The sequence below is a fragment of the Chlorocebus sabaeus genome, chromosome 10 (genome assembly GCF_047675955.1).
Source record: "Chlorocebus sabaeus isolate Y175 chromosome 10, mChlSab1.0.hap1, whole genome shotgun sequence".
NCBI classification, from domain to species: domain Eukaryota; kingdom Metazoa; phylum Chordata; class Mammalia; order Primates; family Cercopithecidae; genus Chlorocebus; species Chlorocebus sabaeus.
Genome location: NC_132913.1, coordinates 62402060 through 62429673, shown reverse-complemented (window position 1 = coordinate 62429673; position 27614 = coordinate 62402060). Strand labels below are relative to the sequence as shown.

At 38.5% G+C, this 27614-nt stretch overlaps 1 protein-coding gene across 4 annotated transcripts in view; it reads left to right on the top strand.

Moving 5' to 3' along the window:
* Positions 1-27614, top strand: part of ATF2 (activating transcription factor 2) — a 90441-nt gene that overhangs the window by 6010 nt on the left and 56817 nt on the right. For all 4 annotated transcript variants that reach the window (XR_005241517.2, XM_007965419.3, XM_007965416.3 and 1 more), the window contains exons 2-3: positions 9163-9273; positions 24132-24206. Coding sequence is in view for 2 of the 4 variants with exons in the window: in XM_007965416.3 (XP_007963607.1) it covers positions 24175-24206 (32 nt within the window). In the remaining 2 variants the exon portion in view is untranslated. The remainder of the gene's footprint in view (positions 1-9162; positions 9274-24131; positions 24207-27614) is intronic.

Sequence of the window (27614 nt, the reverse complement as noted above, 5' to 3'; positions counted from 1 at the left end):
GTGGGAGTGATGGCGGGTGCCTGTAATCTCAGCTACTCGGGAGACTGAGGCAGGAGAATTGCTTGAACCTGGGAGGCAGAGGTTGCAGTGAGCCAAGATCGCGCCAATGCACTCTAGCCTGGGCAACAGAGGGAAACTCTGTCTCAAAAAACAAAAAAAAGAAAGAGTTACTTTCTGAGCTATACATTTCATAGGAGTTCTGTCTTATGAATGTGTCATTATGATTAAGATTTATAATGACAAATTCATTACCATATAGGAAACACTTGGAATAAAAGTATATATGAGTATATGATAGGCAACTTGACTTGAGTTTTGTCTCTGGCACATAGTAAGTATGTACTCAGTATTTTAGGATAGTTATTAAAAGCCAGATTGTCATGGGTCTACCACTTACTAAATGTGTTACCGTGGGTGAATTATATAACCTCTCTCTGCCTCAGTTTCCTTCTCTTTAAGGAGAATAATTTAACTCATAGTCTTGCCATGGGTATTCTTGTAATATATATACAATACTTAATACAGTGTCAAGAACTTAATGAGACTCAGGATATGTTGTGGGAATTATTATTGAAGTTCATTCAGAAATAATCTAGCCTAGCCCTCTAGGCATGCTTGTGCTGTAGCTTGAAAGCAGTATAGCAGCCATCTATTTGGTAGCTTTGGCAACAAAGTTGTTTTTCCCTAGGAATTTATAATTTGTAAAGGAACATACCACCTTAGAATTTTCATAAATTCTTTTGAGAGAATGTCTCATATTTTTTTGTTCCGTGTGTACCCCGTCTCAGACTTTTTCTGTATCAAATTCGTGCAGTATAGCATATCCTTCTTTTGAGATGATAAAATTATGATACTATGATTTTCATAAAATCCAATTATCTTTGTATTTTTGAAACAGTCTTACTACGTCATCCGGGTTGGAGTACAGTGATGCGAATAAGTCTCACTGCGGCCTCCACCTCTTGGGTTCGAGAGATCTTCCTACTCTCAGCCTCCCGAATAGCTGGTACCGCACTTGCATGCCACCACACTCAGCTAGTTTTTAAATTTTTGTAGAAATGGGGTCTTGCTGTTGCCCAGGCTAGTCTCAAACTCTCAGGCTCAAGCAATCTTCCCAACTCAGTGTCGCAAAGTGCTGGGATTACAGGCTGCTCCCCGCCCCAGCTCTCCTTTTCTTCTACTCCACCAATCCCATTATAAACATTCCAGTGAAGCCTTTCATTTCTCCTTCCCCATAGTGGAATTGAGGTTATGATTAATATACTACAGTCCTAAAGTTGTTTTGAAGTCTCTGCTAATTATACAGTTATAACCGCACTATCAGTTTTTGGCCACAAAGTTGAATATCACTTAACTTACTTGAATTTTGACATACTTTGAAAACAGAAGAAAGAGGTGAACTTGTCATTGTTTTCATGGGTATAGTACGTAACCCATAGTCTTATTTTATTTCATTTTTAGAGACAGGGTCTCTGTCGCCCAGGCTGGAGTGCCGTGGCGCCATCTCGGCTCACTGCAAGCTCTGCCTCCCGGGTTCAGGCCATTCTCCTGCCTCAGCCTCCCCAGTAGCTGGGACTACAGGCGCCTGCCGCCACCACGCTCAGCTAATTTTTTTTTGTGGGTGTTTTTAGTAGAGACGGGGTTTCACCATGTTAGCCAGGATGGTCTCAATCTCCTGACCTCGTGATCCGCCCATCTCGGCCTCCCAAAGTGCTGGGATTACAGGTGTGAGCGTCTGCACCCGGCCGGGTACTCTTATTTTAAATTACCCATTTAAAATATCCACTTGGGTTCCTGTAGAGATGGCCTCAGTTTCCAATGTTCCCACCAGACGTTTGCTTCTTGCCCTAGGATCTGGAAGCTTTAAGGCACTCTTATTTAAATTATCCATTTAAAATATCCATTTAAAAATTATCCATGGATAATTTAAAATAAGAGTTTGAGCTCCAGGAATTCAAGACCAGCCTGGGCAACATTGTGAGACCTGGTCTTTCCAAAAAAAAAAAAAATTAGCTGGGCATGGTGGCATGTGCACCTGTGGTCCCACCTACTCAGGAGGTTGAGGTGGGAGGATCACTTCAGCCCAGGAGATCAAGGTTACAGTGAGCCATGTTTGTGCCACTGCACTTCAGCCTGGGCGACAGCAAAACCCTGTCTCAAAAAAAAAAAAAAAAAAATATTCCTGAATTCAAAATACTTCAGTCTTGAGAGGCAAATGAAGTCCTACTAGGTCATGGCTACAGGTTTTCAAACTCCTTGATATAAGTTTGTTATCATGACCACATTGCTATTCCCAAGGTGATCTCTAGGATCATTTAAAAATATGTATGAAGATAGTCATGAATGTACCGAGTGTTCGTATCCTGCTTCAGTTCACCTTGGCTGTGCCTACGTGATGACAATTTTTTTTTTTTTTTTTTGAGACGGAGTCTCGCTCTGTCGCCCAGGCTGGAGTGCAGTGGTGTGATCTCGGCTCACTGCCACCTCTGCCTCCTGGATTCAAGAAGTTCTCTGCCTCAGCCTTTGAGTAGGTGGGATTGCAGGCACTTGCCACCACACTCAGCTAATTTTTCTATTTTTAGTAGAGAAGGGGTTTCACCATCTTGGCCAGTCTGGTCTTAAACTCCTGATCTCGTAATCCACCCACTTTGGCCTCCCAAAGTGCTGGGATTACAGGCGTGAGCCACCGTGCCCGGCCCGTGATAACAGATGTTTGACAGGGAATAAAGTCATGTCTACTGTCATTTGTGCCAGCATGCCCCTCCCCCTGCAGTGCTGGCCCCAAATCTTCCCTTTATTTTTTTATGTTTGTGGGAAGGGGCCACATCAGCAGCAATCATCAACCAATAAATAGGATCTACTTAGTGGTGAACTCATTGGCTGTTTAATTGGTAAGAGTCACTGGCCTGACCACACCACAGCGTGGCCACTTGGGTTCCTGTAGAGATGGCCTCAGTTTCCAGTGTTCCCCCCAGACATTTGCTTCCCAGTCGAGAGGGGATCTCAAGACTCCTGACTGGTCGTTGTGAGCTCTCACCCTGCCTGACTCTGTAGATAGACTGCATAGATACATGAAGTGGGAATGGGGGCCAAGGGCCTATTACTACTGTTTGGAAATACTTGCCTCTTATAGATCCAGCCTTAATGTTTTTCTGACATCCTAGTAATAGCAGATCCGGCACAAAGTGGATATCAGTTAATACTGTGAGGAGACAAAATAATGAGAATAGTTTTACCAAAGACAATGAAATATCGCATAATGTCTGCATTTTATCATTGATTTGAGTGCATCTTTAGAAAACTGAGTTTAACAGAAACCCAGGACATTGCTGGAAATTGTATAGCCTTTAGAAACTTCGTGTGAATTTTTATACAAATGCTGTTTTATGAAAATATTTTATATAAAATTTTGCAAAAGTAGAAAAAAAAATACCCTGTGTCTGTAAGGTAGTGCTGCTCTTGAAGTCGTGGGGCACAAGTCCATCTTCCTGGTACCTTACAACTCTTCTTACTGTATTAATTTTCTGTTTCTGCCTCATACATTACCACCAAAGATTTATTGTCTCACCATTTTCGTAGGTCAGAAGTCCAGGAGAACTCAACTGAATCCTCGGCTTAGGGTCTTACAAAGCCAAGATCAGTGTGTTGGCAGAACTGCATTCCTTTTTGGAGTGTCTAGGGAAGAATCCACTTCCAAGTTACTTCGGGTGGTTTGCCGAATTCAGTAGGTCTTTCCTTTCTTTTCGTCCCTCTTTCTTTCCTGGCTCTGAGCCAAGGCCTGGTCTTTTCTCCCAGGAGCTGAAGTGCTTTCCATGTGGCCTCCTCTAGTAATGGCAGGTCAAATCCTTCTCATGCTTCTAACCTGTCTGACTTCTTTTTCTGGCTGAATCTCTGACTCCAGGTGGAGAAAGTTCTCTGCTCTTGAGGTCTCTTGATTAGATTCCGGGTAACTGAGGAATCTGTCTTATTTGGATCTGTAATCTTTTTTTTTCTTTTTTTTGAGACAGAATCTTGCTCTGTCACCCAGGCTGGAGTGCAATGGCGTGATCTCGGCTCACTGCAACCTCCGCCTCCCTGGTTAAAGTGATTTTCCTGCCTCAGCCTCCCGAGTAGCTGGGATTACAGGCACCCGCCACCATGCCCGGCTGATTTTTGTATTTTTAGTAGAGGCAGGATTTCACTGTGTTGGCCAGGCTGGTCTCGAACTCCTGACCTCAGGTGATCCTCCTTCCTCGGCCTTCCAAAGTGCTGGGATTACAAATGTGAGCCACCACGCCCAGCAAGGATGTGTGTAGTCTTTTTACATCTGCAGAATTTCTTTTGTGGTGGAAAGTAACCTATTAACAGGTTCCAGGGATTAGGGTATGGATGTCTTTGGAGGGCCATTCTGCCTAATGTGCTCATATACTCCTGTAAAGGAACTTGATAAATTCTGCACCCTTGCACATTTCGAAGTTGATTCCTACAATTTTTCATCATTGAAATTGTTGAAAAAATATAATTTCTGTTTTTTCCAGATACACCACTTTTATAAGTACCTAAATACCATGGTGATTTGATGCTGTCATTGGTTTTAAAAAACCAGCTTGAATTAACTCATCTAACAGAAGTTTTCGGTGTCCCTTTTTCTTATTAAATTGTGTATTTTCTTTCAACTTCTCCAACATAATTTTATTTGAATCCAATGTATTTTAACGTTTTAAAATACTTTATTAATGACTCTATCATACTTGTTTGTAGCAAATATACATTTAATTTTTCAAAATTTTTTACTGATTTCTTCATTCGGAACTCCCTCTCTGGACAATGCATTTTTGTATGGTATTTCCACAATGGACGAGGTAATCATTAAACGAAAATTGTTATTCTTTCTGTCATTACACTAGACAGTAAAGTATATCTGGAGTCCTAAACACAAGGCAGAACACCGATTCTTAAAGCCATGCTTTGCCTTTAATAGAAATATTTGTAAGACAGGGAAAGCCAGAAGCTTGAGGGTTAATGGTGCCTTGATTAATGGAGGTTTTAAGGCACGCTTATTTTAAATTGTCCATTTGTTTTGTTCCATGGAAGCTTCTACGACCTAGGGCAACTCATTCTAATAAGATTTGGGATGGGGATAGGTTTGGATTTCTTGTGAACAGTGGGAGAATGAGGACTCTGGGAAAGCAGACAGATCATCTTTGGGAAAGCAAACAAAGGGAAGATGAAGATACAGAAGTTGATTTTCTTAAAACTTGTCTTGCTCACATATCCCTTGGAAAGCGTTAGTGTGTACCTTTAGTAAAACATTCCCCACTTTGTCTGTATCCCATAATGCCTCCTTGAAAGATTGTCCCCCTCCTGCCTACCTCCTGTCCTCCCACAAGGACAGAAGCCAACTTCTCTCCACCACCCAGGATTGCCATTGCATCTGTTACACTCTTGAGTCCATGCCCAAGAGAGGATTAATTTTTTTCTCATACTAATGCCTACCTTTTGGGCCCTGTTTCTTGGTACAATATTTGGCTCTTACCAGGAAATTTGCCATTAGCAGTGTTTGCACCTTTCAGCAGAGATTCTGCCTGCAGGTTAGTGATATCTAAATACAGCCATTTGCTGCATAACAGCATTTTGAGTCAGCAGACCACATATAAGATGTGGTAGCCATCATGATATAGTATAACATATTACTCATATTTATAGTGATGTTGGCATAAACAAACCTATTGTGCTACCAGTTGTATGAAAGTAGCATTTGTCTTAAGGAAAAAAAATAGCACAATTACGTACAGTATATAATACTTGATCAATGATGTTACTGGTTTATGTATTTAAATATACTTTTTAATCATGATTTTGGGGTGTACGTTTACTTTTTAAAAAAAAATTAAGTTTATTTTAAAACAGCCTCAGGCAGGTCCTTCAGGAGGTATTCCTCAAGAAGGCATTGTTATCATTGGTGATCACAGCTCCATGTTTGTTACTGCCCCTGAAGACCTTCTAGTGGGACAAGATGTGGAGGTGGAAGACAGTGATACTGATGATCCTCACCCTGTATAGGCCTAGGCTAATGTGTGTGTCTGTGTTTTAGTTCTTAACAAAATAATTTTAAAGTGAAAGTAATTTTTTTTGTTTTGTTTTGTTTTGTTTTTTGAGATGGAGTTTCGCTCTTGTTGCCTAGGCTGGAGTGTAATAGTGCAGTCTCGGCTCACTGCAACCATCGCCTCCCAGATTCAAGCGATTCTCCTGCCTCAGCCTGCTGAGTAGCTGGGATTACAGGCATGAGCCACCATGCCCGGCTAATTTTGTATTTTTAGTAGAAATGAGGTTTCTCCATGTTGGTCAGGCTGGTCTTGAACTCCTGACCTCATGTGATCCTCTCGCCTCGGCTTCCCAAAGTGGTAGGATTACACATGTGAGTCACCACGCCCAGCCTAAAGATTTTTAAGATAGAAAAAGCTTATTAGAATAAGGATGAAAATATTTTTGTATAGCTGTACCGTGGGTGGTTTTTTTTTTTTTTTTTTTTTTTTTTTTTTTGAGACGGCGTCTTGCTCTGTTGCCCAGGCTGGAATGCAATGGTGTGATCTCGACTCACTGCAACCTCTGCCTCCTGGGTTCAAGTGATTCTCCTCTGCCTCAGCCTCCTGAGTAGCTGGGACTACAGGCGTCCGCCACCACACCCGGCTAATTTTTTGTGTTTTTAGTAGAGATGGGATTTCACCATATTGGCCAGGCTGGTCTCAAACTCCTGACCTTGTGATCCACCATCCTCGGCCTCCTAAAGTGTTGGGATTACGGGTTTGAGCCACAGCACCCGGCCTAAAATCTTTTATACTATATTTTTACTGTACTGTTTGTGTGTTTAGATACACAAATACCATTCTGTTACAAATGGTAACAGTCAGTATTCATTACCGTAACATCCTGTACAGGTTTGTAGCCTAGAAGCAAAAGGCTATATCATCAAGGTTTGTGTGAGTATAGTCTGAAGTTTGCACAATGATGTTTTGGCTTACCTTCACATTTCTCAGAATGTATGCCTGTTCTTAAGTGATGCATGATTATATAAGAAATACTTGTACAATAAGTCGGGTAGTAGGGGTAAAGGAGAGGCTCCTTACATCTGTGCCTTTCAAGTTACAAAAAAAGGATGTTATTTTTCATGTTGTTCAAAGTCTGGGTGATTATCTTAACATTGCATGTGTTAAGACATGAGCTATACAGGCCAGTTACAACTGGCTGTCTTCCTTTTGCTTAAAATGACAATACCAGTTTGTCTTCCAGTTTTTTAGGGTATTATTAATGGCAAAAACCGCAAATACTTTTGCAACTGATCTTTTGTGAGCAGCTGCTGAAATGAGAACACAAATATCTCTATACAAATAGGAAAACCTAAAGCCATACTTTAAAAAATAAACATTTCTCTGAAAGAAACAATTTGCAGAAATTTATCTCTACCAAGAAGATGTGGTCCTTTACAGTATCCAACAGAGCCATTTATCCTTTGAATTGCTGCTCCATTTTTGCAGTCCCTATTTTACATTTGTATGGCTAAATATCCTATTTGGGTCCTTTATCCCTTAAGGAACAGCCTGTATATAAAACAATTTTGTTGCCGGCGTTGAAATGAGTTTCTAGTTTCTGATACAACAGTGTTTTAAACATATTAAACATTTAAACATGTTTCAAGCAATCTTGAAAGTGTCAGTAAATTCAAAGTTAAGTGCAACCCTTCTTTCCAACATTCTGCACAATAGGGAAATCTCCCAATACTTATATGAGCTAGTAATGGAAACTCAGCACTGAGATAACGTAGAGCAAAGTGTCTTTCTCTTTGAATATTGTGCCTTTTCTTAATGTGGTTGGTAACTGAGCTTTGTGCCAGGTTCTTACTCATTCTCACCTTGACCACACCATTACTTACATAATGATTCTGAGCAGTCATTTCTGAGTTTTGTAGACTGAGTATGTGAGTTTACCTTTCCAAACGACAATTTAGGTAGTTTCTTTGCTCTTACATTGTCATTCTAGTCTTCATATTTTTCCTTTCTTCTTTTGTCACCTATAGATTGGCCTTACATATTAAAGAAGTCTTTATGAATGTTAGTCTTGGCTCCTGACAGGACTTCTGCTTTCGAAAACTCTCTTTAGTAGATTGCCAAGCCATCTCCCTGAGAGATCCGGACATCTTACATTTTAGAATGAAATAAGTATGAGGACAGAAACAACTAATTGTCTGCCAATATTCCTTCTCTTCTTTTTTCTTATTGGTAGATGATCCAGTTCTTAAGCATATGGTGAAATAAAAGACATATTTCGTAGCCCCCTGATAGCTATGGTCATATGACTAAGTTCTAAACCATGAAATGTAAATAAAAGTTTCCTGTGAGATTTCTGAAAATTTTCCTTAAAGGGAGGCTATTGCTTATCTCCTTTTTCTCATCTTGCTGTCGGTTCAGCAGATGTGATGGCTAGAACTTGAACAGTATTTTTAAAACCATGAAGGAGAAGCCACATGTTGAGGATGTCAGACCAACAAAATATAAGGACCCTTGGTTCCAAGTGATCATGGTTCTGGATTGCCTATGTTTTTTTGCGAAAGAAGTAAACTTCTGAATCATTTTAAGCCATTGTTATTTTGAGTTTTCTGTCATTAACAGCTGAATCTAATCCTAACTGATACACATATTTTTAAAAGTCAAGCTTTTTCCAAATAAGCGCATAGACTGGGTCCCCTGGATTTTATTGTGCAGCAGTGACACAAGAAAAACTGTTAATCTCTACTCTAAAAATTTTGATGCTCAAATGCAGCACTGACATTTCACCTGTTATCTATGACTCCTCTTTCATTTTTCTACTTTCACCAAGGTTTCATTACCCTACTTCCATCCTCGAAACTTAATACCTCTAATAGGTGGTAATACCTCTAATAGGTGGTAATATACCAGGAGTTATGGGAGGCTACAGCATAAACATCTTCTGGAGCATTGACGATTTGGAGGGAGAACCTTAAGTTTTATATTGAAGAACATGTAATGGGAGGCAAAATTTATATGCATTTTTGAAATATTAAGAAATCATTTTTTTAAATTTTATGGAATTGAAATACAAGAGGCTATTAATTTAGATCCCACATGGTAATAAGTTGACTCTTTTCTGCTTCTCTTTTTCCCTAAGGATACTAGATGGAAACTTGAGAAAGGACTGCTTACTTGATTAGAGCTGCTTACTTGATTAGGCATTCCTGGAAGCAGAGTAAATAAAGCTCATGGCCCACCAGCTAGAAAGGTAAGAGATTTAAGCTTTTAACATAAAAGTATTCTTTTCATTTTGTGATTATCTTTCAAATATTACCGAATTTAGTAGATGTTTCCAGACAATTGTCTTCAGAATGCTAATGTCCTACCATATTGATAGTGTTTAGTAAAAAAAGATTTTGAGATTTAGCAAATTTGGAAATGTCTTTTTGGAGATAGAATGAATGTCAGCATATAAAAGCACAATGAAGACTTAAGTTAAATATTTAATTTTGTTTAACATATAGAGGTTCCTAAATTTATCTGACTAGGGACCTCTCTTTAGTAAAGGGTTCCAGTATGAAGGTCTCAGTTCTCCTAAGAATAATAATAGAAATTAATCTGAGGTATTTTGTATCTTTCAAAAATATTTTGGGCAAAAAGTTTACCCACTCTAAGGCTGTACAAGCTAACTAAAATGTCAAATTTATTTGCTTTCTAATTGAATTATATCAAGTTTGTTACCACAATTGTCTCATGCTGATCAGAAACATTAATTGGAAGTTATACAATCCCTCCTACATACCTTTATTGAGTATCTACTATGTGCCAGCTACAGAATGGTGATATTAGAGTGTAAAGTAGAATTTTTTTTTTTAATCTCAAGCCATTTACAGTTTGGGGATGTAGCTTCTACATATGGAAGGAAAATACCAATTTAATAAATGTGGTCTGGTGTACAAAATCTTTCAAAACATGGTAATAGACTTTGTTAGATATATCAGAATACACAAGCAGATTGGCTTTTTTGTCACACCTGTATCTGGAGGTTCACATCAAAAGAAAAACTATGCATAAAAGTATAGTTATTCTAATTTTGACAAAAATTTGGAAAATAATTTAAATCTATTAATACATTTGTATATTTGAAAAGCAAAAAATTTTAAAGCAAGTATAAAGTGGAATGGGTGATAACACTTGATAATTTTTTCTTACTCTCTGATACCTGCATTAAATAATTTTAAGCTGCTTGACTAACTTAAATGATCAAGTTTACTAGAAGCAGTCATCATAAAATATAAGCTCCATGAGGTCAGGAACTGTGTCTGTGTCATCGTACCCTGAAGTCTAGCACATTCCTACTAGAATATTTGTGCTCAATAATGTTTATTGCATGTGCTCAATAATGTTTATTGCATGTGCTCAATAATGTTTATTGACTGAACGATGGGGTAAATGAGAGATCCAAATTTGAGGGTAGCGGAGTTGTGGATGGAAGGAGCTCAGAAGTTAGTGGTGTTGACTAAGAAAGGGATGGATGAATGGGAAATGGATGATATAAGGGAGGAGACTGATTAGAAGCCTACATAGCTAGAGCCAGAGATTAAGGGGAAGCCTAGGACTGGTTAGGAGGCAGTGGTCAGTCCATGCAAGGGTCTGGAAACAATGTTAAGCATTTGAGACTATCCTGTGAGCTATTTTTTTTTTCCATAACTGATCCTTTACTGTCATTTTGATAGTACTGCTTTAGTTCAGACCATTATTCTCCCTTGAACTTAGCAGTAGCTTGTGCCAGTTTTCTTTGTTTTTTCTTCTTATTGTTGTTTAGATTTACCTCTTATTTTTGTTATTTTTTGCCAGTATTTTATGCATAGTGTGCTGCCCTCTTTAATCCATCCTCTACACTTTTATTAGTGATCTTGCAAAAATCCTCCTCTTGATTTATTTCATCTACTTAAAATGTTTCACTTTCTTACAACACAGTTGGACAAACTTTTTCTTTAACGGGGGAGTGGGAGACTGATTGTACATATTTTAGGCCTTGTGGGAACCACATATGATCTCTATTGCATAGTCTTCTTTGTCCCCACCCCCACCTTTAACAATTTTAAAGTGTGAAAAACTCAGCAGTTTGACCCAAGGCCATAGTTTATATAACCTTGGGGCAATGGGAAGGGAAAGAAGGATGGTGGAAGGGCAAGTAAGGGTGGAATCCAAACATTTTACCATGATATTAAAGGCGTTTCAAGATTTCGATGTCTCTCTGGTCTTACTCTCTTAATCTTCTATCCTGTTGATAAGAAGAGTGAAACTCTATAAAATATTTGAAGAGATTTATTTGGAGCCAAATATGAGTGGCAAGTGGCTGATGACACAGCCCAGGAGACCCTGAGAATATGTGCCCAGGATGGTTGGGCTACAGCTTGGTTTTATACATTTCAGGGAGACGTAAGACATCAATCAATACATTTAAAATGTGCATTGGTTGGGTCCAGAAAGGTAGGACAACTGGAAGTTTGCGGGGTGGGGTGCTGTGCTCCAGTTCATAGGATTCAAAGATTTTCTGATTGGCAGCTGGTTCAAAGAGTTACTATCTAAAGACCTGGAATCAATAGAGAGGAATGTCTGGATTAAGATAAGGGGTTGTAGAGAGTAAGGTTTTATCATGCAAGAGAATAGATTGTAAATGCTTCTTATCAGACTTAAAGAGTCCATTCTATCAATCTTAAGGTCTCCCTGTTGATATTAATGTTGCGTGCCTGAATTTCAAAGGGAGGAGGGTATAGTGAGTCATCTAGGACCTCCACTTCCCATCATGGCCTTAACTAGTTTTTTGGGTTAACTCTGGAATGCCCTGGGCCAAGGGAAGGGTCTATTGGTTGGGGGGCTTAGAATTTTATTTTTGATTTACAATCCCACGCTTCAGCTATCAGAGGGTCTCAGAGACTCCTCAGTGGACTCTGCTTTATTGTGCCCCAAGATGCTGTCTCCTCTTTGTGAAATATCCCAGAATGGCTGATGCCTCTTGCTTTGAGAAAACTCAACTCAGGCATTACTTCCTTTGGTAGCATTTCAGGGCCCTCTCCAAGATAGACTAGGTATTTAGGGAATAGAAACTCAATCAGATAAATTCAAGTAAAAAGTGGGTGAGACTCATACTAATGGTACTGAAGACTCTCAGATCCAATCACAAAACATAGTTGGGTGTCACAGAAACTATTTTCCTTCCTCTTGGCTGTGTGATTTCTCACCTCTGTTTTTCTGTGCCTGCTCCATTCTGGCTTTTATTAGTTTTTTTGTCAGTAAGAACATGACAGAAAATGTCTACCAGTCCTAAAATATGATCTTGAATCTCTGATGCTAACCTCTGTGTCACTGATTGTTTGCTTTCTGCAGATTTCCTGAAGAGGTAGTCTGATTGGCTTAACTTGATCAGTATCTCCCCTAGTTTACCTGAGGCAGATATGTCAGGATCATGGGATTACCTGTTACTGCACTGTTGGCAAATCAAGCTCTCTAAGAGGGGAATATGAATGCTTCGGAGAGATGACCAGCTCCAGTTTATTCTTTATGTTCCCATAGCATGTCTTTATTATTATATGTATCACTGAATTACTATTTTCACTTTTTTTCTTCCCTACTAGTCTGATTTTAAGGGCAGGGACTATATCTTATTCTTTTTAAAAAAATGTTTGTGTATTTTCATAAAAACCATGGTAACATCAAGCAACTTTTATTCTTATTATGATATTAGATACAAAATAGGCAGTGAATTGTTTTCCAAATAAATTTTATGAAGTAAATGATTTGTGTTGGAAATGTTCGGAGTGCTATATATTATCTATAACATTTAGTATTACCTGTATTTTAGAAACTTGTTTGGAAACTTGAGTACATGCTTAACAGGTTAAGAGTTTGCAACATTTATAGTTCTATAACCAACTAAATAGAAGATCAGTCAAATTCACATTTTAGAATCCGGATATTTCTAAAGTCAGTCACCAGAAATGTGCTTGCTCCCTCCCGTTTTTGTAGATTGATTTAATAATAGCACTATTTTCTATGAAGTGAATTGCTTTCCTCATTTGTTTTTGACAGGGATGTAGGAAAATAAAATATTTTATCGTGTGAATCACTTCAGTGATATAATTAAAATGATGTGGGAATGTTGATACTACAGCCTAAAGCATCTTCCTCTTCCTTAGACTTAACCTACATGTCATATTTTAAAAAGGGAACAAGACGCTAACAGAATAAATGATTATATAATATCACCCTTTGAGTCTTCAGATTTGTAAATTGTTCTACTGTAGTATGATTTTACTTGCTCTTAACCTTGCAGTATGGAATGTAGTTTTTCTATTCTTTGATATATGTCATAGCATGAAAATTATAAACAAAAAGCAAGCAGAGAGTTCTTAGAGAATAAATATATCTTGCAGTGTTTTTTTCATGACTACTGCTACAAACTACATGATGTTAATTATACAATAGTTATACAGTACTCCCCCCTTATCTGTGGAGGATAAGTTCCAAGAGCCCCAGTGGATGCCTGAGACTGTTGATAGTACTGAGCCCTATATATGCTATATTTTTTCCTGTGTAGTAATGAGCAGGTAGCATATATAGCCTGGATGTGCTTGACAAAGCGACGATTCACATCTTGGGTGGGATGGAGCAAGAAGATGCAATTTCATCACTCTATTTAAAACAGCACACAGTTTAAAACCTATGAATTGTTTATTTCTGGAGTTTTCCATTTAATATTTTTGGACTGCTGTTGACTGTGGGTAACTGTAACCATGGAAAGAGAAGCTGCAGGTAAGTGGAGGACTGCTATATAATGAATTATTACAGTGCATATTATTTACATACAACTTAAACTCCTTCTGTAAGTTTTTTCCTTTTTCATTTTTTACTTCAAAACTCTTTAAGAGTTCTACAATAAGACATTCTCTTACAAAATCACAATATGTCCACGAAAGTCAGGAAGTTAACATTGATATATTGCTACTATCTAATCTGTAGGTCACATTTAAGTTCTTCCAGTTGTTCTGGCCTAATTGTACTTTATAGGAAAAGGATTCAGTCTAGAATCTCAGGTTGCAATTACTTGTTATGTTGCATTGGTCTTTTAAAATTAGAGACAGTTCCTTAATGTTTCCTTGAATATAATGACTTTGGTGCTTTTGGAGATTATTATGCTAGTTAATTTATAGAGTTTACCTCAATTTGGGGTTATGTAGTACTTCCTCATTCTTAGATACAGGTTCTATATCTTTGGCATGACTATTATAGAAGTGATGCCGTGTCTTACTACATTCTATCAGTGGGACATAATTTTATTTTCCTTATTTCTAATGGGGTTAAGTCACATCACTTGATTAAGGTGATGTTTGCCAGGCTTTTGTGCTGTAAATTACTTTTGCCCTTAGTAATTAAGCTGTATAGGGAGATATAATACTTTGAGATGATATAAATATCCTGTTTCTTATCAAACGTTCAGTTTATTCCTTTATATCAGTATGGGTTCATAGAACCCTCTTTATTCACGATGTGATCCAGTACTATCATTATTTATTTTGATCATCAAATTATCCCAGATTTAAGTCCTTTCTTACCTTCTGGCCAAATCTGGCAGCAGTACAGGATGGCTCTTGAATATCTTGTGCCAGAAAGTAAGGAAGGACCTTCTTCTCTATTTCCACTACAAGACCCATCCTGTACTGCTGAATTAGAATCAGGTAATTCTTCAAGGAGCTGAGCTCCCTTTTGGTGGAGAATGGTATTTATACACTGTATTAGGCTATTCTTGCATTGCTATAAATAAATACCTGAGACTGGGTAATTTATAAAGAAAAGAGGTTTAATTGGCTCCTGGTTCCACAAGCTGTAGCGCTGGCATCTGCTTGGCTTCTTGGGAAGCCTCAGGGAGCATTTACTTATGGCAGAAGGCAAAGCAGGAGCAGGCGCATAACATGGTGAGAGCAGAAGCAAGAAGAGAGTTGCAGGGGGCACACACTTTTAAAAAATCAGATCCCCCGGGTACTCATTCAGTATCGCGAGGACAGCACTGAGCCATGAGGGATCTGCCCCAACACTTCCCACCAGGCCCTACCTCCAACATTGAAGATTACAATTCAACATGAGATTTGGCGGGAACATATTCAACCTGTATCACACACCAAAGTCTGGATGCTAAGTGTGCTTATTGCTTATCGGGGTTTCAGCGTTCCCAGGCCCTCTCAGTGGACACAGCTAGGGACATACATGAACATATATGCATGCATATACACATTAACATCTACATTTCTGTATCTTTATGTTGAGAACCATAAGTTACCACCGATATCTTCAAATGTCATCTAATACCAAGGCTCATTCTATATTTATAATTCCCTTCAACTGGAGTATGAATTCACTCTTACATAGGACATCCTTGATATATTTACTTATTTGATCAATATCCATCTATTTACATAATTAATTGTCTGGTGCCATCAGGCACTCTCCTTTCCTCTCCATCAAGTAGATGTCTTCCTGTTTGGGTCCTGACACCCTATGCTGGACTAGTGCCACTCCTATCCTTTACTTTATGTGCATGCCTCCTTAGCCCACTTGGGCACTGACAGCTCACATCAGGCTGCCTTCCCTTTTTTTGTTACTCATCTGAGACTCCAACATTAAATGCAGGGCTGACCACCTCCTTCCCAGCGCAACCCTCAACTCATCTATCCTCCAGTGGACATCTTTCTCACTCTGCTTAGACTCAGACACTGCAGTAGGCTGCCCTCAGGTAGCCTGTCTGAGCTACCTCCTGTGCAGATGCTCTATATTTGTTTTCTCTGGTGGCTTAACTTTTATGTGAATTTTAAGTTGGAAGATGCGTTTTGCCTGTTAATTTCTCCCATTTTCTTCTATTCATCTTTTCTTAAAATGTTTTTCTTTATTATTCTCTTTTCTTATTGGCATTTTTAAATACGTGATTCCATTTGATAATGAGCCTAATAACTCTAGAAATTCTAAAAACCTCTCTGTACTATTAAAAGTGGTTTACATAAAATTTCTGTATAGTTGTTCGTTGTAAAATAGCAGGAGAAATATTTTTTTCTCATTTTTGACCTTGGATAAGGTCAGACCTCAGTCTCCTCTTTTACAAAATAAATAGTTAGGGCTATGTTAGGAAAACGACAAGGTGTCTGATCAGAAATTCATGTCATAAGAAAAAGCCTATACCCTATATTCAAGTGAAAGAATTTTAACATTTTATTTTTTAAAAATGGGTAAAGAGTCAGGTGCAGTGCCTCATGCCTGTAATCCTAGCACTTTGGGAGGCTGAGGCAGGAGAATGGCTTGAGCCAGAAGTTCAAGATCAGCCTGGGAAACAGAGAGAGATCCTGTCTCTACAAAAAATATAAAAAGTAGCTGGAGATGGTGATGTACACCTATAGTTCCAGGTATTCACAAGGCTGAGGTGGGAGGATTGCTGGAGCCTGAGAAGTGGAGCCTGTAGTGAACCATGATCATGCCACTGCACTCCAGCCTGGGTGACAGAGCAAGACCTCATCTTGAAAAAAAAAAAACGGGGGCTGGGCAGAGGAGGCATTTTACATAGACGTATAAATGACTGTTATATATATGAAAAAGTTCAACCTCATTAGTGTGTCAAGATATGCAACTTTAAAATTAGTTTTTTTGCTAATATGACAAAAATGTTAATGATATCCACTGTTGGTGTTGGTATTGAGAAATGAGGTCTTTTTCTGCTGGTAAAGTAGAAATCAATACTATATATTTGGAGGGCAGTTTAGTAATATAAATCAAAAGCCTTAAAATATGCCTTTACTTTGATATAGCAGTTTCACTTCTAGAAGTTCATCATCTGGAAATTATTACAGATATTGCACAAAGATTTGTCCCAAAGATACTCATTGATGATAAAAGCCCATTAATAATTATATGATGGAGTACTATATAGCCATTAAAAATTACATCTACTATTTAATGACATTACTATTTAATTATATGGCAGAATTTAGATAATTGCATTTTAGAGGAAGTTATAATACTATTTATATATTTTTTCTTCTTTCATTTTCATAGTGTCATGTTTTTATAGTTTATAAAGTTATGTATCACCATACATTGACAAGACTAGACTTTGTACTCTGGAATGTTAAGAGTAGTTATCTCTGAATGATAGTATTCAAGGTAACTTTTATTTTCTTCTTTTTGCTCTTCTATATTATTCTTGGAGCAGATTTAAAGTTCCTTACAATGCCTTAGTTCATTAGGTGTAGTTTAGTTTATATTATCAGGACATAACAAGTGACCTCCTTCTGAACGCCAGTGAAAATTTCAGCTTTTAGCCAGGCATGGTAGCATTGCCTGTAATCCCAGCTGCTTACTTAGGAAGCTGAGGCGGGAAAATCACTTGAGCCCAGGATTTCAAGGCTGCAGTGAGCTATGATCATGCCACTGCACTCCAGCCTGTGTGACAGAGCAAAACTCTGTCTCTTAAAACACTCACTCTCTCTCTCACTCGCTCTGTCTCGCTCTTACTCGCTCCCTCTCGCTCTCTTTTTCTGTTTCTGTCTCTCTGCAGCTTTAGGGTTTTTTAGAGTTATGTAAGATTAATCATTCTCTCTCTCTCTCTCTCTCTCTCTCTCTCCCCCCCCCTCCCTCTCCCTCTCTCTCCCTCTCCCTCCCTCCCTCCCTCCTCCCGCAGCTTCAGGGTTTTTTAGAATTATGTAAGATTGATCATTTATACAGGATACCTAATAGTAGAAATTGCTATATGTTGTAACAAACAAAATTGAAAGTAGAATTTAAACAAGTATGGAGTTCTAAAATAGCATGCTTTATAGCAATAAAATAGAGAAAATATGAGGAGCATATACGTGTTTGTATGTGGAACTGTCTTAGAAAACTGGAAAGAGGGCCAGGCACAATGGCTCAGGCCTGTAATCCCAGTGCTTTGGGAGGCCAAGGTGTGGATCACTTGAGTTCAGGAGTTCAAGACCAACCTGGCCAACATAGTGAAATCCCATCTCTACTAAAAATACAAAAATTAGCCGGGCGTGGTGGTAAGTGCCTGTAATCCCAGCTACTCTGAAGGCTTGAACCTGGCAGGTGGAGGTTGCACTGAGCTGAGACGCACCATTGCACTCCAGCCTGGGTAACAAGAGCAAGAGTCTGTCTCAAAAAAAAAAAAAAAAAAAGCCTGGAAAGAGGAAGCCTTCATTGTTTGCACTGATCTAAGTTCTGCAGCAGAGCATCAAGCAAGTATTCTTAGTTCGTAGGATCCTCTTATGTCTATATTAAAATAACTGCCTGTTTCCTCAATATATTTTGTAGGTTTTTTTCTTTTCTTTTTTAGAATTTTCAGCGATTTACTCTTCTCTAGTTTTCTGTTCCATCTCTTCCTCTCATCTTGGCAGCAGTTGTTAGTGCTCTTTACCCCAGAGCTGTTTTTGGTCATATTTGTCTTTTCAAGTTTGAGAAAATAGTTTGTATGGAGGAATATTTATTTTTTTCTGAAGTAACACAAGTAGATAGCATACATGTTAAGATTTTTGTAGAATCACATTTGAAAAACATGTTTATAGGGGCCGGGCGTGGTGGCTCACGCCTGTAATCCTAGCACTTCGGGAGGCGAGGCAGGCAGATCACGAGGTCAGGAGATGGAGACCTTCCCGGCTAACACGGTGAATCCCCTTCTCTACTAAAAATACAAAAAGATTAGCCGGGCGTGGTGGCGGGCTTCTGTAGTCCCAGCTACTTGGGAGACTGAGGGAGGAGAATGGCATGAACCTGGGAGGCGGAGCTTGCAGTGAGCCAAGATTGCGCCACTGCACTCCAGCCTGGGTGCCAGAGCAAGACTCCATCTCAAAAAAAAAGAAAAGAAAAATATGTTGATAGTTCTGTATTGGTTCTTCAAGAACCACATACCTAGGTGAAATTTTTAAGTGTCGAAAATAAAGCTTCATGTTGTATTTAATTTGGATAAAATACCCGGGGCACTTTATTAAGCCCCTGCACAGTAGGAGTCAGAAAGTTGCCATTTCAAACCTGGAAATTATGCTGCGTTTTTATAGGATGTGAAATGAAGAATCCAGCCCATGGTGGGATAGGAGGAGGGAAAAAAGCTAGAGTGAGTTTCACTGACTTAAGTAATTAACAGATACCATTTATGAATGGTCAAATGGTCATTAGCCCTGGTCTTTGACTTCATGCAGCTGTGGCAGGAAGGTTATTTCACAAGCCTTGAAGTTCATATTTTAAGGATATTTTTGTGTGTGTGTGTGTGTGTGTGTGTGTGTGTGTGTGTGTTTTGTTTTGTTTTTCCTGAGATAGGGTCTTGCTCTATCCTTCAGGCTGCAGTGTAGTGGCAAGAGCATACTTCACTGCTGTCTCAAAATCCTAGGCTCAAGGGATTCTCCTGCCTCAGCCTCCTGAGTAGCTAGGACTACAGGCACATACCACCATGCCTGGCTAATTTTCAAGTTGCTTTTTTTCTTTCTTTCTTTCTTTTTTTTTTTTTTTTATAGAGACAGAGCCTTATGTTCCCCAGGGTGGTCTTGAACTCCTGGTCTCTGATCCTTCTGCCTCAGCACCCCAGAGTGCTATCATTACAGGTGTGAGCCATTGTGCCTTGGGGAGGATTTATATATTTTTAAAACAGTTCAAGATATCCTTTTAAAAATAGCTTTTTGAGGTATAATTGACTTATAATAAATTATACATATTCAAAGTATACAACTTGATACGTTTTGGCTTATATGCATACACCCAAAAAACCATCACCACGATCAAGATGGTAAATTTGTCACCCTCAGAAGTTTTCTCATGCCCCTTTGTGATCCTTCCCTCCCACTCCTTCTACTCCTGTCCCTCTGCAACCAGTGATCTGCTTTCTGTCACTGTGGTTTTCATTTCCTAGAATTTTATATAAATGGAATTGTACAGTATGATTTATTTGACTGTCTCCTTTCACTTGACATAATTATTTTGAGATTCATCGATTGTTGTAGTATCAGTAGTTTTCAAGAAAATCTCTTTATTCGCTTAAGAATGCCATTGTCACTTTGAACCAAGTTATTAGTAAAAGAAGAGTGTATCTAAGATGCAGTCTGATTTGGGACTTCCTTTTTTTTTTTTTTTTTTTGAGACGGAGTCTCGCTCTGTCGCCCAGGCTGGAGTGCAGTGGCCAGATCTCAGCTCACTGCAAGCTCCGCCTCCTGGGTTTACGCCATTCTCCTGCCTCAGCCTCCCGAGTAGCTGGGACTACAGGCGCCTGCCACCTCGCCCGGCTAGTTTTTTGTATTTTTTAGTAGAGACAGGGTTTCACCGTGTTAGCCAGGATGGTCTCGATCTCCTGACCTCGTGATCTGCCCGTCTCGGCCTCCCAAAGTCTTTGGCATTTTCACCTAGCTGATTTTTTTTTAACCCACAAGGTATTTTAAACATTCCAGAATGAAGACACTTTTTCTTAGGTGTATCTGTGCAGTGTGACTGCTTCATAGTTACTTCTATGAAATTAAAGATTATTTGTTACTTAAATTTATTCCTGATGTATTTTGTTATTTTTTTCTTAAAGAGGGAGTTATATTATTTTGCTTTTTACACACATTGGTATGGCACTTTAATTTTAGCTTAACTTTTTGGGCATTTTGCTTTAACCTTCATTTTACTTTATGTTCATGAGTGAGTATATTTCAGCAATTTACTTAAGATGTCTTCACCAGTATTGAAGAATTGGAATGGAAGTATTTACAATTAGCTGAGAAACAGGAAAGTCATGTTTTAGATTCTTCATAATATTTGAACTTTAGTTTACCCAAATTTACTGGTCTCTTTAATAAAAATCATCTGTTTACACTTTTCCTGATTAAAAGGGTGGTGGTATTTAATGTAATCTATTTCTTTTTTCTTTTTTCTTTTTTCTTTTTTTTTTTTTTGAGATGGAGTCTCACTCTGTTGCCCAGGCTGCAGTGCAGTGGCCGCCTCCCGGGTTCAAGCAGTTCTCCTGCCTTAGCCTCCCAAGTAGGTGGGATTTACAGGCATGAACCACCACACCCGACTAATTTTTGTGTTTTTAGTAGAGAAGGGGTTTCACCACATCGGCCAGGCTGGTCTCGAACTCCTGACCTCAGGTGATTCTCCTGCCTCGGCCACCCAGGGTGCTGGCATTACAGGCGTGAGCCACTGCGCCTGACCATGTATTTCTTTAAAACCTTGGAGCATAGAAGTTGGTAGCCTCTCCAAGATGCAGAGTTATTATTTCCATGTGAAGTAAATGTGTACTTACACATTTTACAAATTACAGTTTCTTTTTTAAAATTTTTTAGAATGTACCCAACTGATATAATTTCTTTTAACAATTTAACAATCACTCTTTGCCTGCTGTTAGCAAGTAAGATACTGTGCAGATATAATGATGAATAGAGACAGCCTTATAATTTTAATAACAGTAGAAATAATAGAACTGCAACTGCCATTTTATCCAGTACTCATGTGCGGAGCATTGTGCTGTATACTTTACATATACTATTTTAAAATGCTTACAACAACTGTGAGGTAGGTGATACTACCCTTGTATTATAGTTGGGGAAACTGAAGCACGAAATTATTTAGAACCTTGCACAATATTTTATAACTTACGAGTGGCAAAACCAGGTTTTGGAGCCAATTCTGACTCAAAAGCTCATATTCCTTTGGCTATGTTATGTTTCTTCAAGAAGTAGTAGGCAGTAGAATGGGGTGGGAGAAGCACAGATTATATAATAGATGACATTAGAGAACATAATGTGGATGCTGTAAGCAAAGCATAAACAACATTGTTCATGGGAGAAATTTTCAATCTGGATTATGGGGAAGGTATCACAAAGGAAGTGTTATTTGAAGTGGGCCTTGACAGTATAATATCAAAGAAGGCAAACATTCATTTGGGAGGGTATATTTTAGGGAGAGCTAAAATAATATGCAAACTGAGGGTGATTTTCAGAGGATGGCAGGCAGTCTGATATTGTTAAATGGGCCATGGTGTATTGGAAGTAGCACTTAGAAGGAAGTCAGATTAGATATAAATGATAGCTAAATTTGTATCTCTCAAAGTATACCTAAAAGGTTGAGTCTGTGGGATTTACTAAGTGGATAATCAGATTTGTATTATGGCATTCAGTGATAGTTTTGAATCTTAATTTGAGGTTGTAAGAAAAGGAGCTCTGAGTTGGATGCTTGATTAGTTAATGTAAGCCCCATCACTATCTTGGAAACTCCATGAAGACAGGTAACTATCTTGATTTACCGGTACATCCCCAGTATCTAGCAGGAAGTACTCATGCCAAGTACCAAATGGAAACTCAGGAGCAAGGAAGATAAATGTTAGAAGAAGAGTTAGGAGAAAACAAAGAAGCCGACTTCTAAAAAATTTTACCTAGAACTTTCCTGGGTGCTTTTCATGACAGTTGATTGTCCTACCAGTATAGATTGTAGATACTTGCCGGAGAGTAATATGATATATTAACAATTCTCTATGTGCAGTCATTGACTTCTCCAACAATCTATAGCTCAACAAAACCTCCCCTCCAGGCTTCTGTTATGAACATATTTGCAACACTGCAGTAAAAGGGAGATAAGCCTGGATTTATAGGCTTTAGATTCAGTTAGATTAACAAAGAGATAGCATTTAAGCCTCCCAGAATTGTTATCGTTTCTGTCTCAGGGTGCTTGAACTGTTAATATTTATAGCTCTCTTAGCTAAGTATTAGAAAATGGTAATAAGGGAATGGAGTTTTTATTTGTTGGCTAAGAAATAGGCTGCTGTGTAGGTAAGAAACTTGTTTTGTAGAGGAGGGGAATAGTATAGTGGAGAGTAGAAAAGATTAAGGAGAAGGGTACCAAGGGCTAACTCCCTCTGAAAGTTTTTCTGCAACTCTCAGATTGATCCTTCCACTTCCTCTCTACTGTCAGTATTTTTAACTCTTATTCCTACCAAATTAATTGGCATTGTACTTCCATATTCCTTTTTCTTCTAGACTGAAAGTTTATCAAATGCAAGGAGAATTTTCTTCATCTTTGTGTCTGTGTATAGTTGATGTTTAAATATTCCTTGTACTAAACTGAGCTAGGCGCTGTTGTAGGTGTTAATCCAAAGATAAGTTCCTTGCCCTCATGAAGCTCATATTCTACTTGTAATGACAGAAGCATGGCTACTATAAATTTCCTTGGATTTTTCTAGTGTTCTTTTTCCTCTCCTCGCAGACAGCATGGTAAAGTTGAATGTGAATGAAGAAATGGAACCCTCTCAGATAAAAATTTTGCATAGGACAAGGGAAGAAACTTGCTCTCTTCTTCTTATTTCCTATACCAGATCGACCTTTACTCCAGGACACTGAACTTTGGCTAGTTACACATTTCCCCACAAGAATTACCAAATTTTTCTGAGCATGACATTTTTGAAACTTCATTTATGAACAGAATTATGAAAAATGCAAATTTCCTCTATGCACCATTAGCTTATTTGAATAACCACATAGTTACTCTTATTTACCACTGGATGAGGTTTCAGTGACTATAAGGTGAAGCCATTGGTGGAGTTTTAAAAATGGGTCATTAACCTGAGTAGTTTCAGTGTACTGTACTTGTCCTTAAGCTGATACAAATGGGAGCTGTTTATATAGATCAACTACATTGTAGGACAGATATATTTTGATGAATTAGGCTGAGAAGCTGAATACCAATAAGTACATTTTTTAAAATTAAAAGCTTTCTGAAGAGAAATATGGAATTACTAGGTTGCATCATTCTCATCAGTGTTCAAAGTAAGGATTTTTTTTACTCTTTTAATGGCTGCCCTTCAACCACAGCCCGAAGGACTGAATTAAATGTTTCTTCCTCTTTTATTCCCTTTGGTGGAGTTGGATATATTAATACCTATGTTTAGGATATTTGTGTAGGTGTGTTGATATTTCAAGAGCACTACTCTATTATAAAAATTCTTAATAGTGACTAGTTTTGGGGTGACAGTAGTGTTACAGAGAGTAATTTGAGCACTTTATTTTCTACTGTGTTTCAAGAAGTGTTTCGGAACTATTTTTAACAGTGTGAAACCACTTTGTTTTTCAGTATTCTTGCCATGAGAAAAAGAATGTGATAAGTTATTCAACTTATGAAATTCAAGTTACATGTGAATTCTGCCAGGTATGTGTGCAATATTTGGTATTTTTAGCCATTTTTTACATTTTGGGTTATAAAAATCTTTATAGGTTGTTTCTGTTAGATAAGTATTTGTGGTGGTTTTTTTTTCCATAGAAAACAAGTCACTTATTTAGTATGTAGTTTAGCTGATACTCCTATTGTGTTTTTAAATAATCAGATTAAAAGCATCTAAATACACTTAGCTGTGACAGACATAAACATATTTTAAGGTTTTGATTTCCTCTAAAATGAGTTCTATCAGTCCCATGGGATGTTCTGCGAAAAAGTGTTCAAATAGCAAATAGCTATGGCAAAAATGCCATACTCTGGGTGCTCCCCTAGTCATTTTACATTAGCATATTAAAGACTCTGAAGAGTCCTCCAAAAAAAAAAAAGAAAGAAAGAAAGAAAGAAAAAGTATATTTCAGCATATCCCAGATTTGTTTGGCCACACCTTTTTTTCTGTGGTGTTTATTGACATCCCCGTTGAAATGTTTTGGGGAGCACTGCTGTGAAGGGTTAACTATTTGAAAAAGCTACTATTTGAAAAAGAAACAGTGTTACAGAATTATTAGTTGAGTCAAATATGTTTTGCTATATATAATTTCTAGAAAGAAAACAAGTTGATGGAAGGGATAATTAATTGAGAACTTTTAAATTGAAATTTAAAAGTAGGAAAGTAATCCTGACTCAGAGATGTCTTTTTGCAGTTGTTTTGTTCAAATCAGGATCCTTAATTTGGTTGTATGTTTATTAAATTTCTTCTAATGGAAAACAGTAACCCTCTTCCTTTGCTCTTCTTTTTATCTCCATGACATTTACTTGTTGAAGAGACCAGGTCATTTGTTGTAACTTACAGTGATTCATCTTAGGGTTTTTTGACTTTACGATGGTGGGAAAGTAATACAGTCACTATACTGCTCAATTCGTGATGGGGTTATGTCCCAGTAAACCCATCGTAAATTGAAAATATCTGTATTGGATTTGGATGATTACCTCCTGGTGGTGGTGTTTAACTTCTTTTTCTGTCTCCTGAATTTCCTTGTAATTGGAGCTAGGGAGGCTTGATTAGATTCACTTTTGACTTTTGACATTCCCTGCCCCCACCCTTAACAACCTTTGGTGTTAATTTAAGACTAATCTGAATTCAGATGCTGTCAGCCTGGTCCAACCATTGTGAAGTTCCTATCACCTTTTCTCCTAATGGTTTTAAAAATCAGACATTGATGATAGTTGCCCAGGTCCATTATTTCATTAGGGATTAAAGTGGTGGTGGTCTTCCTCTTCCACTTCTTCCTCCTCCTCCCCTTCTTCTCCCTCCCTTCTTCCTTATTCCCTCTCCTTCCTCCCTTCTTCCTCCCTCCCTTCTTCTTTCCTCCCTCTTCTCCCTCCCTCCCTCTTCTTTCCTCCCTCTCTCCTCTCTCCTGCCTCCTTCCTTCCTCTCTTCTCTCTCCCTTCCTCCCTCTTTCTTCCTTCCCCCTCCCTCCTCCTAGCTGCCGCCTCTTCCTGTTGCTTCTCTTCCTCCTCCCTCTCCTTATTCATTCTTTCTTCTTTCGAGTTTGTTTTTGTTTTTGTTTTTGGAGACAGGATCTCTCTCTTGCCACTGATTACTGCAATCTTGACCTCTTGGGTTCAAGGGATCCTCCTTCCTCAGTAACTGGGACCATAGGTAGGTGCCACCATGCCCTGCTATTTTTTGTTGTTGTTGTTGAGAAGGGGGTCACAGGGATTTGGATTGAGATTTGATTATGAGAACTTGACAGCTCTGCCTTTGCAACCAAATGGGCAGTGCTTTTGTTTTCGTTTTGACTGGAGTGCAGTGACGCGCTCTCGGCTCACTGCAAGCTCCGCCTTCCGGGTTCACGCCATTCTGCCTCAGCCTCCTTAGTAGCTGGGACTACAGGTGCCTGCCACCATGCCCGGCTAATTTTTTGTATTTTTAGTAGAGACGGGGTTTTGAAAGTGTTAACCAGGATGGTCTCTTTTTTAAAAAAAAAAAAAAAGAGACGGGGTCTTGTTCTGTCACCCAGGCTGGACTGCAGTGGCACAATCACAGGTTACTGCAGCCTGGATTTCCCGGGCTCAAGAGATCCTCCTGCCTCAGCCTCCAGAGTAGTTGGGACTACAGACATGCACCGCCATGATGCTACCATGAGTGACTGTTTTAAATTATTTGTAGAGATGGGGTCACGCCGTCTTTCCCAAGCTAGTCTTGAACTCCTGGGCTCAAGCCATCCTCCCACCTCAGCCTCCCAAAGTGCTGGAATTATAGTCATGAGCCACTGCACCCAGCTAAAGTGGCAATTTTCTAATTGTTTTATTCTTCTGCACTTGTTGAAATTCTATAAAGGACTTTTCCTTCATCAACTCTTTGGTTACTGGAAATACATTTTATGCACAAGAGACAGATTAAACACACTGATCCTTTTTTTTTTTTTTTTTTTTTTTTTTTTTTTACCAGTTTTCAGATAAGGGCATTTTCTTAGTCGTTGGGTTGCGTGACTTGTCTGTCAAGTCCTTACTGGTTTTCTGTGTGCCAGGCTTTCTTTCAATCTCTTACTCCACCTCTACTTAGAGTCCTGTGACACTCACTCATTTTTTTAGGTATACAGTTGTTCCTCAGTATCTGTGGATAATTGAATCCAGGACCTCCTGAAGATACCAAAACCTGAGGATGCTCCAGTTTCTTATATAAAATGGTGTAGTATTTGCATATCACCTATGCACCTCCTCCTGTATACTTTAAATCATCTCTAGGTTACTTTATACCTAATACAATGCATATGCTATGTGAATAGTTGTTTTACTATATTGTTTAGGTAACAACGACAGGAAAAAAAAGTCTGTACATGTTTAGTACAGATGCAGTTTTTTCCCACATATTTTTGGTCCAAGATTGATTGAATCCGTGGATGCAAAACTCATGGATACAGAGGGGTGACCGTACATATTCTTTGATTTTTAATTATTTTTTATACTATGTGTCCTTCTCAAAGCTTCTGTAAGGTTTCCTGGAACACACTGTATCCGGATGTAGTTACCTGTATAATTTTTGTCTTTTTCCTAGTATTAGGTTAGATACACTATTTGCTTCTTTTTTGCCTTTTATTGAGGTATAATTCAAATAGAATGAAATGTACTATGTAGAGTAAAATCTGATCAGTCTTTTCTTTTGTGGACCTTTTGTGTCCTGTTTAACCTTTGCCTACTCCAAAGATTCTTTCCTATTTTTCTTCTAGAAACTTACGCTTTGCCTTTCACTTTTAGGCCTGTGATCTGCTGTAACTTAATTTTTAGTATAATGTGAGATAGAATTCATGGGGCATTTTTTAGTTTTGAATCCTTAATTGACATAACATTAAGGCTCTGAAAAGTCCTGTAAAATGAAGCCTATACATTCAACATTTCCCA